Genomic DNA, 20,953 nt, shown 5'->3' with positions numbered 1-20,953 from the left:
TATTTTACTTTTCATAAATTCATCATCGAAGTTTATGCCTGTGTTATAATATAATATATTGTTATTTGTTATAATTATTGTGTGAAGTAAAAGCTTTTATTTATTCAAATCATTGTCTCAAGAAAGTGTTCACAATTATTTCAATATACAATTTAATATTAATATTACGTGGCAATTATTTTAAAACTATGATTTTTAAATTTAAATGCTGGCATTAAAAATAATAACTCTTCACTATGACGTTTGAAAAATATGAAGACGTGGCTTTTAAAAAGCTAAAATGCATTCAACGCATTATTAAGAGAAATGTATGGTCCAAACATATTAATACATTTGTTCTTTCATTTAACTTATACTGTTTTTAGATATAACTACATAAGCCATGTCTTCTAAAATGAGTCAGACTCATATTGTGGTGCTATGTTCTATTGCAAATTTTATAAATGCGGCTGATCGTGTTATTATGCCTATCGCAATAATACCAATGACTAGTTATTTCAAATGGACAATGCATTCACAAGGATGGATATTGTCAGCATTTGCTTTCGGCTATTTAAGTAGTCAAGTAACTAAAAATATACATATTATAGTCATTATTAAATTAATGATAAATTAATTAAGAAATATATTATATTATAAACAATATTTATGTTTTTATTTATTCAGGTTTTTGGGGCTTGTGCAGCTAAGAAATTTGGTGGCAAATTAATTTTATTACTGTCTGTTTTTTTATGGTCAATATCAACTGTTGCAACACCATGGGTATCTCATAACACATTTGCTTTAATTTTATGCAGAATAATATCTGGATTCGGTGAAGGATTAGGTAAATCAATTTTGAATAAACTTATTTGTGAGATGATACAAAATATTTGAACTTATTCTTAATAAATTTTAGGATTACCAACAATATTTCATATTTTTGCTAACAACATCTCAATAACTGAACGTTCAAGTGCATTTGGTTACCTAGTGGCCGCAGGGTCTGTTGGCCAAACAGTCGCAACTGTAGTAAGTTTATTGCCTATTGATAAAAAAAAGATAATTTAATAGATAATTTTTTATTAATATTCAAATTATTTGGATAATGTATAAAAACTATCCATTTTGGCACATTATCTCTGAATTAAAATACCCAAATTGTTTGACAATTTTTACCTTGTCCGGGTAGTATGTATATTACCTACAAAGCTATAAACTAAGTTTTTTTTTTTTTTAACATTTATTGGAATATATACAATCTGTAATAACAGTTACAATAAACATATGAGCGTAGAAAAATGAATATACGTGTTATGAAAGCTTGAGGAGAGTTTAGTAGCTACCCAGCAGTAACACTCAGACGCAATATGAATAAAATAAATAATTAATAAGGTAATACCTAATAATAATAATAATAATAATAATAATACTTGACAAATAATTTTTTTCTAATATATTGTTAATCATTACCTAATTATCAAAGATTATATTTTATATAATATATATATATATATATGTGAAGTTATTCAATTTTATAAATTGTAAATTATCATATTGATTTATTTATTTATTTATTTATTTATTTATTTATTTACTAAAAATGTATGTATATTATATATAATATTTATAAAGCAAGTATTAAATAATTAAGATTGAAATATAAAATAATATATTAATGAAAATAAACACATAATATTAACTAACAATTAATTGAAAATCGATTCAGTTATAATGTTTTACAACTAAGTTTGATAAATTTATGGATATTTGTGCGTGAAAACAAATAGTACTATAACTAATAAACTTATAAGTTATAATAATGTATACATTTATATAATTTAATCTTATTGCATGTGTTTTTGTTTTTGCATCGTTATTTTATAGTATATTGTATCCAAAGTACCTTATTTATTCAGCAGTAAATAATGTATTAATTACCCGGGTACTGTGAGAAATAAAAATTTGGTATATATTTTTCATATTTTATTCACTATATTATATTTAATATGAATCTATAATAATATTAACTGTTACTTATGCATATTAATGAAAATATTTTTTCTTTTCTAGATATGCCCGCATTTAATGTGGCAAACTAGCTTTTATTTGTTTGGTTCAATTGGTATTGTTTGGTCACTTATATGGATTACATTATATTCAGAAAAAAATCGTGGAAATAGTGATGAGCTTCCATTAGTTATTATCCCCCAAGTATGTTAAACCCTTATATAGTTACATGCTATCTTATAATATACTCATAAATATACTAGCTATCTTGTCATCTGCGTTTTACCGCAGATCGCGATCTACTAGTGGTTACAGGGCGTTTGTCGTATGTGCTCTTCCACTGGATTACAATGATGGTATTTGATACACAAATTGAAAGGATAGAAGTTTTTGGAGGACTCTGAGGCTAAAAATTGTAAAAAAATTTTATGGTACAACTCCTGAAATGCTTCCAAAGTATAATATTATATAAAATATATTAATAGTCTTATATATTTATAAATAATAAATATAATAAACAGCTATTACATGTATCTTGTTGAAACACGGTAGAAAGGAAACAATAAAAGGGACATATTTAATACTTTTTAAGAGTCATTAGCACAAATATTTTAATGTTTTTTTTCTAATTATTAATTTTTTTTTTTTTTCATTAAAAATATATTTAATTACAATTTATACACATCTGTACAATAAGTAATTTTGATTTAGATATTTATATAATGAGACTGCCAGATAAGAGAGGCCACTCAGTAGTGCCACCCGACTAATTATTAATTATATTTTAAATTAACAAAATTTAAAAAAAACTTACATTTGTAAGTGTGATAAATTACGAGACAATGACATTACCATTAGTAATATAATGTTTAATAATATATTACCTACTGATCTTTATAATACTTTTTAATAATACACTAAATACACTAAACTTTGAGAATTATTTAATTCATCATTAAAAGTTAAAACTACTTTTACATTATCCACTTTGAATACTATTTAAATATTGCTGTAAGGTGGTAAAAACGGTAGAGCGCATACTGTAGTCACAATGTTGCCAGTAGAGTGCATACGACAAGATAGCCGATATACCCATATTACCAAGGCTGGGCAAGTTAACTATATTTTTTAATTTGTTAAGTTAAGTTAATACAAAACAATTTAAGTGTTAAGTATAAACTTTAAAGTTATAAGTTACTGTTCCTTTTTTAAAGTTTTTTAAACTAGTAACTTTTAATTAAAAGTTACAAGATAAGTTGAAAATAAAATTAACTTAACTTAGTTAAAAATCAGTTAGTATTTTTTCATATAAAATTAAAAATTATACGTTTTTTAAAGCTAACAAAATAACAAATAACATAGTAACTTATGAGAGGTCTTGCAGTTTTAAATAAATTGCCGTAAGTACTTAAATACTTTGATACTTTAATCAATTACGAAACCCGTCAAAATAATTATTTTTAGGTATTTGTTTACCTATTAAATTTGTGGTCTTAGGAAAAAAAATAAATTAATATGGCAATAATATATTAATTAACTTTTTATAAAAGTTATTTTATGACAGCGACAAAAATTTAAATTTAAAAGTAACTTTTTAACTAGTTAATCCCCAGCATGCATATTATTATATTAGGTACCAATATTTGTTGACTGTCAAAGACAGTCGTATCACTTAGCCATCACAATAGCCATCTATCGGATCATCTAATGGATGTTTTGTAAAATGGGTAGCTTTTAATTTTTTTTTATTATGTTCGTGTTATAGGTAAGATTATAAAATATTGGTACCCAGTTTCCTTAACAATAATTATTTATGCTATTATAATCTAATTAATATTTACTACATATTTTATTATTGGTATTACATATTAACTTATTTTGTTTTATATAGTATTCTAGTATACATTGGAGGAAATTCTTTATATATTGGCCCTTATGGGCGATATATATAGCTCACTTTACAATGAATTGGTCCAACTACATAATAATGCATTGGCTACCCACGTACTTGTGTTACCTTGGTGCTAATTCACATAGTATTAGTTTAACAGCTGTTCCATATATATTCAATTCAGTGTTTGGTATTGGTAAGTTTTAATTATTCAAAATATAAGATTGATATCGAATAGAACTATGAACTATGAATTTATTATAAATTTAAAGATATCAATGTTAATTAATATATATTTCTTTTCTTACTCGTGAGTTGTGATTTATGATTAATGACTTGGATAGGTTCGTAAAATTTGTTATCTCGCCCACAAATGTACGCATGCAGTTGACATACACTATTGTCACTTCTAAGCGACATTTGTTAATAGGTATAACTCTATATTTAAACTTTTCCATAATCCAATATGCTTATATGATGTTTACATAATACATACCATAATTATTTATGCATAATGTATGAAACATTTTTTTGATGTTGAACCAACCAGGTCAGAGGTTCCTAAAATTTTAACGGTATGACCCATTATGGACACATTTTAAATTTTGGCGTCCCACAACATACTAATGAGAAATGACCGATTTTATGTCGTTCCAATAATGATTGTTATCATTGAGATAACTTAATGTTTTAATTTTAAAATTTTAAAATTGGTATTAATATTAAGATTTAATATTTATACCAAAGTAATAGATGTACAATATAGTAAGATATAAAATACTGTATTATATAAGTACTCATATTTATAGATAAAATAATTTTTCTTTTATATATCTATATATTATATCTTAAAGTAATCTAATAATAAATATTTTACATTATAAAAAATAAATATATATTTCAGAACCAGTGGCGTATCCAGGGGAGGGGCTGAGGGGGCTGCAGCCCCCCCCCGAAATGTTAAAAATTATTTTAATGGTCTATGATAGTAGCTCAAAAAGTCTTAAATTGTATTTAAAATATTTAAAAATGTACAATATGTATTAACACTTTTCAGCTATCTATTTGTGCTAGTACGTATTTAATGTGTAAAAGTGTAAAAGTTGATCAGCACCTCCCGAAAAAAAATCCTGGCTACGCCACTGTTCAGAACTATTTATGAACCACCGAACATATAATTGCGACCCATTTATGGGTGACATCCTACAATTTGCGAATCTCTGATCTAGGCCATTTAGCTATACCATAAGGAAGTGATAGGCTTAAAAAAAAATGTGTAATTTATCTTAATACTTAATTTTTGTAATGCATAATTTTAAAATATTCAATATAATTTTATTTTGATTTATAAAATTATTAAGATCCATATCTGACAAATTACATGACTTATAGTCATTTTATTTTTCAATGTACACTATAATAATAATACTATAATTGGTGTATAACTAAATTCTAAAATCTAAATTTTTACATATTCCAATTTTAAATCTTGAATTTAAGGTAGTTTGAAGTTTCATTTATAATTTTGGATTCCCTTAAATTATGTTTTAATATATTAGTTTAATTAAAGTTGCAGGAAATTATGCGGATAAACTAATTGATCGTAGATGGTCAGTTTTAAGTGTTCGACGACTAATGACTACTATAGGTCTAGTAGGACCAGCAATATTTTTAATTCTATTTTGTACGGTGAATAGCTTAGCTGCAGCCATAATGTAAGGAAGCCTTATATTATATTTTATAGTCAATTGATTGCTACAACATTTATTTATTTATTTTATGTGGTAGATTTATTTCTATATCAATGGGACTATGTGCTTGTAATTCAGCTGGGCATTTAAGTAATCATGCTGAAGTGGCTCCTAATCATGCTGGCATTACATTTTCAGTATCCAACACGCTGGTAAATTGTATTTAATATTTTGTATATTATATAAATTATCAATTTTATTAGTTATACCAAGGATCAGCAACCTTTTTTATGTCCAGGGCCAATAAAAATAGAAATTTTTCACGAGCCACAAATAAATATACCTTATTTTATTTAAAACAAAAATGTATTGTCAAATCCAATTTACTTTATTAAATATTAATTTAGTATCACGGTTAGGTTTATTAATTTAACAAATCATAGTTTGTGGTTTTTATACAAATTATAAATTGTACTCGCGGGCCACTTAAAATTACTATGATGGCCACATGTGGCCCTCGGACCGCGAGTTGCTGATCTCTGATTTGGAACTATCTTCAGAAAATCATAGTTATCAGTTCAATTTTGATGTTTATCATTAAGTATTAACTTTAATATTTATATTTTAAAATAGGTTTATTTAATTTGATTTTTTTTTGAAAATACCTTAGGCTACCATACCAGGAATATTATCTGGTCCTCTCACGGCAGAACTTGTGACTGCATCTCACGGCCGTTGGTTTCCGGTTTTCATATTGGCGGCTGCTCTAAATTTCACTGGCTCAATTATTTATTGTAGTCAAAGTTCAACATCACAAATATTGTAATTAAAAAATTTGTAAAAAAAAAATATATACAGAGTATTTATTTTTGTTAATTCGTTTTAGAGTTACCAATCAAATAAACTATATTTATTGTTTACATATTATTATAAATATTATTTGAGATTATAAATGTTTATTTTTATTAATATTATGTTGTCATTACATTACAAATAATAATTACTACTAAACCTATTGATTTAACATATATGTTAATTCTCGCCTCTTGGAAATATGTGGTAAATGATAGCCCCCCCCCCCCCCAACCACTGAAATGTCTGGGGTAATTGTTAAATATGAATTGTTTTATATGCATTTGTTGTATTATAATATCCTTTGTTTTCTATTAATATTTATTATTATATTATCTGTTATTGTTTTTTTCTTACCAAAACCAAAAGTTTGCCCAATTAATAATAATACATGATAAAATCATAATATACCTAATATTATGCCTCTGATTTAATAGATTGTGAACTAATAACTATCAGATTTCAAAGTAATATTCAATACATATTACTGACTTAATAGGCATAACAGCTATAATGTATTCAACTTATTGCCTGGTAAAAATATAGAAAATTCATAAGAAAAAAAAAGGGCATTGGCACCACATTACTGACTGGCAATAATCGCCGCCCACATTGTAATGGTAACAAAAATATCCGGGTTGTTTTAAAAATTTTTGATTTTGTTACATGAATAGTAAGAAGCATTGTAACGTATATTTAGTTAAGTTAGTTAGTTAGTTAGTTTTAGTTAGTTAGACAAATTAGAAATTAGAATAAGCATTCAACTTCCTTAGTACTTACTGTTTAGCATTGTATGAGAGTAGCAAGCATAGGCGCAAATAGGGGGGGGGGGGGGCTCGTAGGGGCTAAGCCCCCCAAAAATGTCCATAGCCCTCCCAAAAATTTCCTACATTTTGTTTTAAGCTTATTCAATATTATCAAAGTAAGGCCCTATTAGCCCCCCCCCCCCCAAATCTCAAACACTATTTGGGCCTATGGTAGCAAGTGATTAATGATTACAATTACTGTGGTTGCTAAGGGAACAAACGAATAGCATTCTAGTACCTACAGTCTTAAAATCAAAAAAGAAGAAATAGAAGATATCTTCTACTTACAAGATTGTCTATAAAATATTATTCCTATATTATAGATTTGTGTAAGTGCTCAACTCGTTTAATAAAAAATGAATGTATGTCATTAAAAAGTGTTTCATTTTAAGTTCATTTTTTCAAAAGAATAATAATATGGTCTTTAACGTAAGTATATGAAGGAAGCTCCCTAAAATATGTTTACAATGTGATATAATTTGGACATTTAGACAAATAGTTTTCTTTTTTAACTTTAAATAAATATAGTTCACACTGCACACTGTGGCTGTTAAACTGTTTATAGCTAATTAACCCTACTCGTTAAATTTAATTTGTATATGCATCAAAATTCTCAGACACATATTCTTCAGAATATTGTAGTATGTATAATATTACTTTTAACTATACGTTCCTTGGGAGCTACTTAATTAAACATAAGTATAAAGGTTCATATATTTTATATACATAGGTAATATGATTCAAAAGTTTATTTTTGCACAAACTAGGGACCAATGCCATATTTACACATTACAGTGCTCATGTTCAAACCTTAATTTTCAGCTTAATATTTTTTTCAAAATAGTATTTACCTACTCTAAATAAGATGTGATAGCCTGCGTTTATATTATGGAAGGTAGTCTAATAGATCTTTGCTTTTAACGGTTTTAACATTTTTATAGTCATTCTAATATTTTTTCACAGTATTATTAAGTGTGATGCAAAACTATGATATGGACGCAACTTTTTTTATAAATATATTATAGCACATATAGTTACTAGTTTTACTTGAACAACATTTTTTTAATCAACTTTTCCAATAGATAAATTTGGAAAATCAGAAAATATAAATAATATTTTGGATAAAACATTCACACAAAAAAGTATACAATAAATAATTCTGTTGTAGATATAAATTTAATGCAGCTGAAAAATATAAATGAATTATTATATTAATATAGGTATCTAAATTATCATAGGCGCAAATAGACTAATTATTTTGGGGGGACTAAAGCCCCTCCTATAATATTTTCTAAAAATTATATATGCTCTGTACTAATTACTTACTTTTGAACTGGGGGGACTAAGTCCCCCCAAGCCCCCACCTATTTGCGCCAATGTAAATTATTAATTACAAATTAAATTCTCAAATTGTATAAATAATGCCGTTGCCAACAAGTAAATAGTTTGGTATGATTACAATAATTAATATTATATTTTAATAATATGAACAAGCTTGCTTTTTCTTTTTTTTATTTTGTTTAAAACTACATTAGTGGTCACGGCTAAAAAATTAATTTTAATTATTATACCGTTGGGTGGACTATATATATATTTGAGACCTATGTGCAATGCCACACCTAGTAATTGCGGCACTGCTATAAGAACTATAATACAAGAATATTTTAATTTTTTAATTGTAAGCCTTCTATAATCTATGTACCTAACTATGTGACTGATTTCCACCATTGATGTTAAAATGTTTAACTTACGTTTACAATGATTTCTCCTTAAATAAGAGTTAAAATTAAAATGTTAACTTTTAGAGTCAAATTAAAATTTGTTTTTGAATAGTTGGTTCCTAACAAGTTTAGTTAAATACCTACTATTGTTCTATACTACTAGTTAGTCACTTTTGAGTTTTACCATAATAATAGGTACCTATAGATACATTTTGATTGATAAATTGGTTTCAATACAAATGGGAAATTATTTCAATAAATGTATATATAAAATATTTTATAGTTAAGTTTGAAGTTATCAAATGTCGATCATCGATCTGTTCATTTAGAATGGAACAAGCCACAAGATATTCTAGAGCCCCTTTTCAAATTAGTTATGAATGAAAACAATAAGAATGATGTAGTTATATACAGGTAGAAATTATTATTAAACTATGAAAACCTGATTCATCTTGTATATTTGTATCTAATTGATTATAAAATGAACATTTTTTAGAGGATTTCATAACTACTTTTGTGTTAAAAACTTATCTGGTGGTCACAATTACAAATTTAAGCTGGAGGTGGAGTCACATAATGTAAGCTCGGAGAATTCAGTGGTTGGGATAGCCACAGTCAGTTGTACCACAAAAAGTAGGATATTATTTAATTTTGATTTAAAAATATTATAATATTCCTGGGGTATAACTATATAACACCGGTACTTAGTCACTCAAATTAAATTTGTGCTCGACATAAATTCTATGTAACATATTATATTATTCTTTTAGATGACTGTCCCAGTATCACCGCATTTCATCATAGTGCCTATCAAAATTTACCATTGCTCTTTCGGGAATTCTTAGACACAAGACCTCACGATATAAACATTTACAATGAGTTGGGTGAGAGTGGTCTGTCCAAAGCCTGTGCAGCTGGCCATAATGATATGGTACTTACTTTGTTGCAATACGGATCAGATGTAAATTTACCAAATATGTTCACTAGAATTACACCACTGATGACTGCTGCTTACCATGGACACGGTGACATAATAAGAATATTGGCTCGCAATGATGCCGATGCTACATTAAAAGATATGTGCGTATGGCTCATCAATAATGACAATATTTTTCTCTCATATTTAGTTAAATTATTTTATATTATATTTTCTATATTTAATATAGAAATTCAAAAACAGCACTTCATTATGCAGTCGATGGATCTCATAATGATGCAGTTAAGATGCTTCTGGAAGGAAATTGGGGTGATGTCAATTCCGTAGACTCTAAAGGTTGGACTCCATTAATGAGAGCAGGTAATTATACTTATGTTATAGAAATACAAATAAATAAATTATTCATAGAAAGTTAAAATGTTGTAAAAAAAGAAATTTCCTTTATAAAATCTTAGCCGATTTTCTAGGTTAGTTGTAAACACTGGTTTTATAATATATGTAATATATACATTTCAAAAGCTGAATATCAATGAATATTACAAATTACAATATTATACTGATTTAATTTTAAATAAATATATTTTTGTTATTTAGTATTGATGTTTACCAATTTGGATGTGATCAAGACCCTTATTTCATATGGTTCAGATTTAAGTATTAAAGATAAAAATGGTCAAGATATTTGGCAATTGGCTCATTTATCAAATAATTGGAAAGCTCTAAAAATATTACCAGATTAAATTATTAAATTTGTTCATGGTTTATTATAAGAATGAGAAAATATGTTACTTTTACTTAATAATTGTTAACATCCAATGTATATCTAAAAGATTTTTTCACACATTGTATAATCAATTTGAGTATTACTAATGAATAATATTATATAGCAATATTTTAAAATATTTTAAATAAAAACTTATTAGTAAATAATTATACAATAATAGCATATAATATTATAAATAAATTATATTACCAAATTTTAAAAATGTACTTATTTTACACATTATTTAATACTTCCAAGTTATTGTTTAATTAAAAGAATCTTATAAATATTACAGAAGTTGCTTAAAATAATGAAAGAAAATTAACTTACTTTATATAAAAGAAAATATATTTAGAATAATTTTACAGTTGAATAATAAAACGCAAAATTATTTAGTTAAATGTGGAAAAAATCTTGAAGCATAGTAGCTCTTCTTTTTTCAGCAATATCCATTTGATTTTCTAGATCACCTCTATCGGTGGTTTCTGCTCGTTCTATCTTCCATGATAGATTTTCAATTTCAGCTTCCAGTTTGGCTTGTTGATATTCAAATAGCTCTTTCTTTGGTCCATTGTCCATATAATATGCATATGGATAAGTATACTGAAGAGTATACCGGCATTTGGCTAGTAAAGTAGCAGAATCCAATAGATACTGCCAGTCAATCCATGTACCTTTACTTGTCATCACTTTGCTATTTATCCTTTCTTTGATTTTATCAAGCGTTTGTTTCTCCAATTGCAAACTTTTAGAATGATTTTCCCAACGTTCATAGTAGTGGAGGTATTTTTTTAATGCTTCGCGAGCTTTAGCAGATTCTGAACCATTCTGAGGATTTTCTCTATACTTAGAACAATCATAATACTCAGTGCCATGTGCTTTCCAATCTCCCATACACATCCAGCAAAAATCAAATTTACAACTTAAACACTGCATGTGATTGCAGCCACCATTTTTTTCAATAAAAATATTACATTTAGGACAGTCTTTGGTGTTGGCTGCGATGTAATTTGATGTTTCGCTATCATCTGCACATTTGGTAATCCATTTTTTAATAGTGGCACAATCTGTGGGGGCATGATAGTCGTTTCCACATTTAAAACAAAATGAAGTTTCACACTGAGTACATATAGCTTTTTTGGCAAGAGATTCTTTAGATTTAATGACTGCCGTACAGTTAGCTCCAGGACAAAAGCGTAATAATGGATGTGATTTAATATACTCACGGAATGCAAAATGTTGGTATTTTTTTCTTAAATTTGGTTTATTAACTGTCGATAAAACTATTTCTTCTGGAACTAGTAATTCACAGTTTAATGCCATACAAGAAAGTTCCGTGCTTACACCTTGTTTTATTTTATTTTCAAAATGACAACGCCAACAGTTATCACAATAACAATGTCCACAAGCCAAATTAGTAATTCCTAATTCTTCAGCTACTGGCCCCACACAGACTGGACAAACAAATTTATCTCTTTTTGTTTTAACCGATACTGGCTGTAATGTTTTCATTCTGGATGCAACAAAAAGCTTATCGGCATCTTCATTATACTTCCATAATACGTCTTGAACAGCCCATTTGTTTTCATAAAGTAAAACTTTAGACATTGATGGTGTTACATGTATACTAGTACACAACTGTTCAACAAGTTCATTCAAAAATTTTTCAACCTCGTCAACAGAGAGGCATTGAACAGGAAAATATTCAGCATCGGGATTGTGTGGTGGACTCATTACATCACGATCAGCATTGTAATAGTCTTCATAGTCATCCTGATCTGAGTAGTCCATATCCTCATCATCATATTCAGACATTGTTTCTTTTAAAAACGGTTGTATACTTGAATCAACAATTTATACCAATTGATGCCTATAAAAATATTGTAACAATGAAAATCAAATCTCTAATGTTAGGTATAACATTATATATTGGTAATTATTATTAGTAATAATAGCTACTTATTAAATATTAATTTTATTAGTCATTATTTAATACCTAATCAATTCGATCAATGTTTCATATTATGTATGCTAAATGCTTTTAAAATAGGTTCTAAATACCTACTAGGACTATAATAACTGATACTACCTACCAGTATGAAAACCAAATAGGTGACTATATTTTTCTTGGTCTCTAATGATTGTATATACAAAACCGCATAAATTAATAAATTATAAAGAGAACTATTAAAATATAATACAAGCTACCCGGTCTTCTTAATATTTATTGTAAAGAAAAGTACCTACTTATAGATGTTTAAAACAATTACAGATAATGTTCAATTTAATTGCCTAACTAATTTTATTATCATGAGATGAGATAAAATATTTTGGGTTCAATGTATAATAATATACATACCTACTCTTAACTTGCCTAAAATATTAAAAGTAAAAAGTTCTTACGCATTTATCATAATTATCTTTAAAAAAAAATATTTTACGTATGTATACAAATAAAATACTGTTCATTCCCTTAATATCTACGATAGTATATCACAATAATAAATTATAATTTATAATACTTACGGTGGTTTTGGCAAACACAATTGAGTAATTATAGGTATGATGTAGGAACAATGGTGCATAGGATGAAGAAGATTAAAATCGTAGCACGATAATCAAAATTCTAGCTGCATAATTTCGATTTAAATCTGAAACCAGACGATATTCACTGATACACGATTTTACATAATTGTAATATTAATTATATGATAAAATTTAAATGTTTTCAAGTACAAAATAAACACAAAGTTTGGGTGACAATTGAGTTTCAACTTTCAATCGTACTGTATGGTGTATACTTCAATATTTGTACGTGGTAGTGTACTAAAAAAAAATGTGTACACTTTATTACAATATTATGGGTAGTATTAGACTACCATTTGGCATTCAGAGTTTAGACATTAATAATTACTAAACACACAATAAGTGATAAGATGCACATCAGGGTTTCAAAAAAAAAAACATAACAAAAAATAACCCATTTATATTGCCATATCATAGAACAAAATATGGCCATATGGGTCATGGGATGGGGACAGTGTTGGGTCCCGTGATCATCAAAAATAATGCTCCGTTGAGTAACCTGTATATTATCTTAATCGTGGTGTTTTTGTGGCTTATCTCAGACCTCGGTTATAGTCACTTCTCGATGAAACTGAAGTTTGAATTACGTAATTACTAATTATTTCTTAATTCGTTTTATTTGGACAAAATATAAAAACTATTTTTTATTTTATATGATAGACATTAGTTAGTTATTTATACATAATATTATTATTGTGCCAAGTTTATTCTTTACAACGCAGAGTTGTAATTTCATACTGATAGCATTACAGGGTACAGACTCAAGTCTGACAGTTAAGTTCATCATTATAATTGGCAGTTGCATATTGTGTTACCATGAATTCCGCCTCGACAGCTCGAGTAAAAGAGAAGATTCGTTATGATATAAATGTCCATCGTGATCAACACAAACAAATACTATTAAATTCAAGACGAGGAGTTGTAGTCGAGGAAGAGGATAATGTATTTACTGTTGAAGACATGCACAATTTGGCACAAGAAATTAAACATAAAAAACAAATTACTGTTGAACAATTAAGGTTATTAAAAAATGGTTTTCTGAACGGTATAGACTTTGTTTCAGAGTTTTACCATGTTCAAGGGGCCGCTGAATCCTTACTTCATCTTGCAACTGGTAAATTATTGTTTTAATTTATCTGGTGCTATACTCCTACTAAGTTTTGCTTTATTTAATTTCAGGTAATAAAAATGAAGAAGTACAATTAGCAGCACTTGAATGTTTTTGTAACATGACCTTAGGAGATAGAAAGACATGTTTAAAATTGACAAAATTAATTATACCATACTTGATGATGTACATCAATCATTTGAATTTCAATATATCAGTAAGTTAATAACTGGAATAAGAATTCATTCAATCGATGATTATTTACATTTTATAATTTATAGTAAACTCTTGATTATCTATGGTTATCTGAGGAATTACTTATAACATTTATACAGTAAATTTTTAGTATATACAATGTACACAGGGACAATCTAAAAATAATTGTGGGGTACTGTAGTCTGAAAAGTTGCTTTATCAGATTTTAAAATTTTAAACAAATTTACCGACTGCCGTTTGAAAGTCTTATATTTCTGCTAAATGGGTACAGGGTGTTACAAATTGTTCTTGAATTTGCATACATTATACATTACAATATTACATTGCATATAAATTCAACAAACCATTACAGTAAGCTTGAGACTATTTAATAATTTAATTTTTCCTTAATAGGTACTACTTGTTAATACTTATAAATTATAATTTATTTAATAATATATTTAGAGCATTTTTGATTAAATTTGTGTTTTTCTTCAGTTATTTTGTGGATTAAAGGGATTGCAAATGGACAGTTTTTAAGGAGTTCAAAATAGGCAATTTTCAAATTGCGTGCATGCATGTCACGTTAATGTTTGCATAGTAAGTGATCATAAGGTGTGTGACTGTAGTGTAAAATAAATAGCGAAGAGCTCCAGCACGCGCCCGTACAAGTCATCACCTCAGTGTTGGGCGCGTCAACGGTAAACAATTTATGCTCATTTGTATGTACTTTTTGTCAATCCAACAGATAAACCTGATAATGCGATAAGACTTTTGAAAGCTGATTTGAATTTGATTGATTAGGCCACATTTTAAGATGTTTAATTTAAATTTAAAATAATTAAAATTTAAAATTTCATACATTTTAAGTATTTAAACAAAATGTATCGGAGTTGAGGAACAACATTTTAAAAATAATGGCCTGATTGATCTAAAGTAGACATATTATTTAGTTAATAATATGTCTAATTCAAATCAGTTTTCAGAACTCTTATTGAGTAATCAGGTCCATAAGTATGATTGACAAAAGATTGGTACATTTTGGTTGAAATAATTTATTGTTAGAAATCCAGAATTCACTTATCCACAGATAATTGATAGTTTACTGTATATTTAACTCACTCTATAGTTTTTCCACTTTTAAATTGTTTAAATGTGTTATATATTATAATGATAGTATGCTTCATAATAATATGTAAAACAATTCATATTTTAAAATTAGTGTTCCATTGATTCAGCTCTGAAATTTTAATTTTATTTATGCATTTAGAGTATTTAAGATTAAATATTAATTTAAATTTATCTTTAGTATACATCTTTGGTTTTGAATAATAAGGAAAACAATTAATATAAATTAAATGATGTACCATATATTTTTTTTTTTAATTTATTGTAAATATTAAGGTTGGGTTTATACAATCATTAGTTAAATGGTTTTATTTACTAGGCTATGTGTATCTGGACTCTTGGAAATTTGAGCGATTCTAGTCCAGTTTCATGTAAAGTGCTTCAAAGTCAAAATTTCTTTGATGCACTGGTTGATCGCTTACAGAACTCAACATGTGATGATGTTATTTTCAATACCTTTTATGCCTTAAGACTTTTTCTTAAAAACTACCTGGTCCATTTAAAGTAAGACAAAATTATTTGATAATTAATAATTGGAAAGTATAACATGCATAAAACTAATTATATTTATATCAATAGGATTGACGATCTACACAAATTGCTACTCGTATGTTATGAACGATTGAATACGTGGAAAGAATCATTTTGGATTGTATATCAAATTTCTTGTTGTCAACAAATTGAATTGCACAAATCAGAATGTATGGCACGTTTATTGAACACCTTAAATGAAGATATAATCGATATAACGTGTATAGTGCCTATTTTAAGAACATTTAGTAATATTATAGCTCATGATAGTACAGGTCATTCCGCATATGTATTTCTTTATGCATTACTACGTGAAAAAGGATCTATTATAACAAGTATTTTGATTAATAATAGAGATATTAATTTAAATGATGAATGTGCTTGGTTGTTAGGTAATGCTTTTAATGCTTTAAATATTAATGAACTTAACGGAAATGACCATTTGACACACACAGAAACCTTTGATGAAATTTGTGGTTATCTTTTGGTATAAATTTGTATGTGTTGACAATTTCCATAAATATGAATTTTATTGTGATTTTTTTTTAAATTTTAACCTAGTTGTTAAACTGTATACACATATTGTTAGTATACATTTTTTTTTATTTTTAAAACTACAATCAATGTATGTATCAAATTTTTATATTTATCATACATGATTTTTTTTTAATGTTCAACACTGTGCACTGTTAAATATATAGTGTGCTAGTACATAATTTGTATTTATTTTTATTTTTAAAATAACACAATATGTACCTATACATAATATAAGACATGTAGTAATGTGGTATAATATGCATAAAGGATATGATAGGATTTTATAACCTACATGGCTTGCTGGTATGAGGAAAGAACCATCTAGTGGCGGTTCTTTGGTGTGTTATTTGTTTAATTAATGATCTTTGGGTCATTGTTGCTTGAGCATTCCGAGAAGATTTCTTATTTACAAAGAAAAATAACTAAATCCCATACATTATCTAAACATAAAATGTATAGACCAATTTTATTTTATTTGGATATATCTAGTTTACTTACTTGCTGAGTGCCAATATTTTAAATTACTTATTAGATGAGATGTGAATATGTGATGCATACTAGTCTTAGCTATTTTCTCTTCAATGTTTAATTTGTGGTATGAGTGTTTATTTTGTGAAGCCAAAGAATGATTCATTTACTTATAAAGGGTAATCCTAGTACCTACATAAAATTGTATTAAATAAGAAGGTGCTAAGACTATGAAAATAATAAATATACATGGCCATTTTTATATTTAACAAATTGAAATATCTATATTGTTATAATTTACTAGCCGATTATCATATTCAAAATAAAAATAATAAATTACATTTTACAATGAAACATGCAACATATATGGTTGAAATTGTAAAATTGTATAAGAGCTATAATTTAAATAAATTATGAAAAAATGATACTGCTTTAGTTTTATTCAAAACTAACTAGGAAAAGGCTTGTCAAAACGCTTTGCATATTATGTTTATGTAAAGTAAATTAATGGTTTCTCAAACACTATTTAGAGTTCAATTTTAAAAAAGTAATTTATCATTTATATAATAAGTTATAATATATTTACTCAATATAAAAAAACTTAAAAAAAAAAAAACAGATAATAGGTGGGTATATTAAAATTTGGAATCGACATCTGAAATGAGATAATTAGGTACCTACTCATATAGAAAATCTAAATATTGCAATTTGAAACTGAGTTATTTTATGGATTTATCATGTTATAATATATTTATATCATCTATGGCAATCTCCAATTGTCAACATTTGTCACAGACGACTAACGATTCTAATAATTTCGTTGAACAAAAAAAAAAAGAAAGAAGCCAACAATAGATCGACAGTTCGTTAAACAGTACCTAAATAACATATAAATATAACACAAACTCGCTCATTACGTTTCATTTTCATAAAATATTTCGTTACATTCAACTTTCAGTTCGGAGCAAGACCGATGAAGATAGGTAGCTGTTTCTTTGGCGGTGGCATACTACACGTATGCACTGTAACACAGCTTGGTTTCACCGGAAGAGTCGATGTTTACGCGTAAGTTTATTTTCATACTGTTTTGGCTTACATTTACTTTCTAGACTTAAATTAAATATTTATTGCCACAGACAGGGCCGGCGTTGAGTTATTCGAGGCCCTGGGCGGAATACATACATAATATATCTATAGATTTATTATAATAAAATGAAGCATTCATTGTTCATACATATGCGAATGGCGAATGGGAACGATTCTGTTTTAGCAACTTTTCGATTTAAAAAAAATTTTTTTTCCAAAATGTTTGTTTTAGGGTGCTTTGCAAGAATGTAAAAAAAAAGCCCGGACAAACTTCGTTTTGAAGTTATTGATGAATAACTTCAAAAACTACATTTTTTTTCGTATATAACGCGCATTTTTTTTATTTTATTTAAATATTCAATCTATTTACAATAAAAAACAATAAGTAATAAGGATAACATAGAAAAATATACAAACATAAATAACCTGAAGAGGAGAACGTTCATTAGAACCTCGGAGTTTTTTTTTCCCCCTATTTTAGGAGATCTCTAGACCTGTTTCTTTTTAATCGATGGTGAATTTGTGGTACCTAATGTAAGAGAGGACATATTTTGAATGAAGGGGCTTATGTGATTTGTTAATTTTGAATGGAAACTTTTGTAGTGGCTTTTTGCAAGCTCGTTTACTGTTTGTACTGTTTTAATCTTTTTTCTATGGTTTGTATTTTAAGGTCATTATGGAGGGCTGCATTTGTTATGTACCATGGAGCACCGGTGATAAGTCTTAGGGTAATTGACTGGAAGGCTTGAATAGGGTGAATGTTTGCGGGTTTAGCTGGGCCCCAAATTTGAATGCCGTATGACCATACTGGCCTGATGATTACTTTGTATAGGAGTAGGTAGTTTGTTTTTGAGACTCAAGTTTGATTTTAGTAGGGGTCTAAGTAGATTGGAGGCGAGAGATGAGTTGTTTTCGTTTTTACTTGGTGTGGTTTGACCAGGTTAATCTTTTATCCAGAGTTATACCTAGGTATTTGCATAGGCGCAAATAGCGTTTGAGATTTGGGGGGAGGCTAATGGGGCCTTACTTTGATAATATTGAATAAGCTTAAAGCAAAATGTAGGAAATGTTTGGGAGGGCTATGGACATTTTTGGGGGGTCTTAGCCCCTAAATCTCCCCCTATTTGCGCCTATGGGTATTTAGTTGACTGGTGAAGTGGAATTGGTTTGTTATGAAACGTTAGTGGGGGGCATTCCCTTTTGTTTTGTAAAAAATTTACCTGTCCGGATTTTTCGTCATTGATTTTAATTTTCCAGTTTTCAACCCAAGATTCTATTTTATTTAAATGTAATTGTACATTTTGAGATGCGATATAAGAAAATTTATTTGACGTAAGTATTGCTGTGTCGTCAGCAAATGAGGCGAGAAGAGTTTGGTTTGATGTAGGTATGGGTGAAGATATTATAAAGTATAGGCGAAAGGTCACTACCCTGGGGAACTCCAGCTTTAATATACTGTACAGTTGAGTAGGTACCTAATTATTTTTTTGACGAACAGAAAACGACTGATTTTTAAGTTATGATTTGATGATTAAATAATATATGTCGAAGAGAGAAAGTGTTTTAGTTTAAATAGAAGCCCATCATGCCAAACGCGGTCAAAGGCCTGAGATATATCTAGAAATACCCCGCGGCAAAAAAATACTTAGAACTGTATATCGCTCGGACAAAAAATCAAAAATATCCCCCGATCTGCTATGTAAAACCACATGGGGAAGCCTCGGAATTAAACAAAGTTGTTGTGGCCAGTCTGTTAAAGTCACATAAGTATATTATAATATGTATATATAATAAACTCAAGGTCCTCCATGTGACGTTCGTGAAGTTGGCCCACCTAAAGTACTTCAATTTTTTTTAAATCTATGCCATTACTGTTTATTATTGTTATAAGCTAAATTTATGTGATAATACAGATTTTATGTTACTCATATTATAGAACAAAAATAGTTTAATAGAATCAACCTTTAATTTATTATTACCTATTTTTAATCCTCAAGTCAAAAAAGGTGGGTAAGTGGATGTCGCTCTGCTGTACAGTAGGTTAGAAGTGGGTCACTGTATAATGGACAGTATTAAATTTGAATTCAATGATATAATATCACTGTATAAGAAAAACGATTCTGAGCGGAGACTGTATATCAGTCTATGTATTAGACATGTATATACTTATCTATGGTATTAAAAAAAAATTGACCTATAATAGGTACCTATAATAAATTCCAAATTAATCATATCATATTATTTATTAGGTACTTATAACGCGTTATACATCAACAAAAAACCGTGGTACTATCATAGATATATAATAGTATACTTTAGAAGTTTCAAGTACCCACGAATAATATTATACAATCACAACAAAATAATTAAGAATAGTAATCCTAGGTTTTTAATATGTAATTTCGTCCAAATTTGTACTTAAAATGACTATAAAAATAAACTGTGTATATGTATTTTTTAGATATTTTGGTAACAGAATTAATTACTTACGTGGAATCTTGTTTTAAATTTTCAATTCTTAGATACAAAAATTTGATAAATTTTGTCAACATTTGATCTTTAAATGCTTATAAAAAAAAATTGTGCCTATGTATTTTTAATATTTTTCAACTGATATTGTAACAATATATCAGGAGCTTTGTATTAAATTTATACACTTATTGG

The 20,953-nt window shown here is 27.6% G+C and overlaps 4 protein-coding genes across 4 annotated transcripts; 3 read left to right on the top strand and 1 right to left on the bottom strand.

Moving 5' to 3' along the window:
• Window positions 1–11: 11 nt before the first annotated feature.
• On the top strand, window positions 12–6,540 carry LOC100167835 (ascorbate transporter, chloroplastic). The gene is made up of 9 exons (XM_001950534.5): window positions 12–308; window positions 366–565; window positions 667–826; window positions 899–1,011; window positions 2,053–2,193; window positions 3,881–4,076; window positions 5,451–5,595; window positions 5,669–5,783; window positions 6,242–6,540. Exons 2-9 carry the CDS (start codon window positions 383–385, stop codon window positions 6,395–6,397), a joined length of 1,209 nt encoding a protein of 402 aa, XP_001950569.1. The 5' UTR covers window positions 12–308; window positions 366–382; the 3' UTR covers window positions 6,398–6,540.
• Window positions 6,541–8,592: 2,052 nt separating this feature from the next.
• LOC100158938 (fibronectin type 3 and ankyrin repeat domains 1 protein-like) lies at window positions 8,593–10,627 on the top strand. Its single transcript, XM_029489971.1, has 5 exons — window positions 8,593–9,364; window positions 9,447–9,583; window positions 9,721–10,030; window positions 10,117–10,247; window positions 10,482–10,627. The coding sequence occupies exons 1-5, from the start codon at window positions 9,327–9,329 to the stop codon at window positions 10,625–10,627; spliced, it is 762 nt and encodes a 253-aa protein (XP_029345831.1). The 5' UTR covers window positions 8,593–9,326.
• Window positions 10,624–13,580, bottom strand: LOC100161091 (potential E3 ubiquitin-protein ligase ariadne-2). Its single transcript, XM_008187922.3, has 3 exons — window positions 13,387–13,580; window positions 13,177–13,301; window positions 10,624–12,520 (listed from the first exon to the last, which is right to left on the bottom strand). Exon 3 carries the CDS (start codon window positions 12,463–12,465, stop codon window positions 11,047–11,049), a length of 1,419 nt encoding a protein of 472 aa, XP_008186144.1. The 5' UTR covers window positions 12,466–12,520; window positions 13,177–13,301; window positions 13,387–13,580; the 3' UTR covers window positions 10,624–11,046.
• Window positions 13,581–13,767: 187 nt separating this feature from the next.
• LOC100163112 lies at window positions 13,768–16,914 on the top strand. The gene is made up of 4 exons (XM_001950461.5): window positions 13,768–14,350; window positions 14,416–14,561; window positions 15,987–16,171; window positions 16,247–16,914. The coding sequence occupies exons 1-4, from the start codon at window positions 14,053–14,055 to the stop codon at window positions 16,689–16,691; spliced, it is 1,074 nt and encodes a 357-aa protein (XP_001950496.1). The 5' UTR covers window positions 13,768–14,052; the 3' UTR covers window positions 16,692–16,914.
• The last annotated feature ends 4,039 nt before the right edge of the window (window positions 16,915–20,953 follow it).

The sequence above is a fragment of the Acyrthosiphon pisum genome, chromosome A2 (assembly GCF_005508785.2).
Source record: "Acyrthosiphon pisum isolate AL4f chromosome A2, pea_aphid_22Mar2018_4r6ur, whole genome shotgun sequence".
Taxonomy (NCBI): Eukaryota; Metazoa; Arthropoda; class Insecta; order Hemiptera; family Aphididae; genus Acyrthosiphon; species Acyrthosiphon pisum.
The sequence above is the reverse complement of the archived record's forward strand: the minus strand, read 5'-3'. Positions and strand labels throughout refer to the sequence as shown.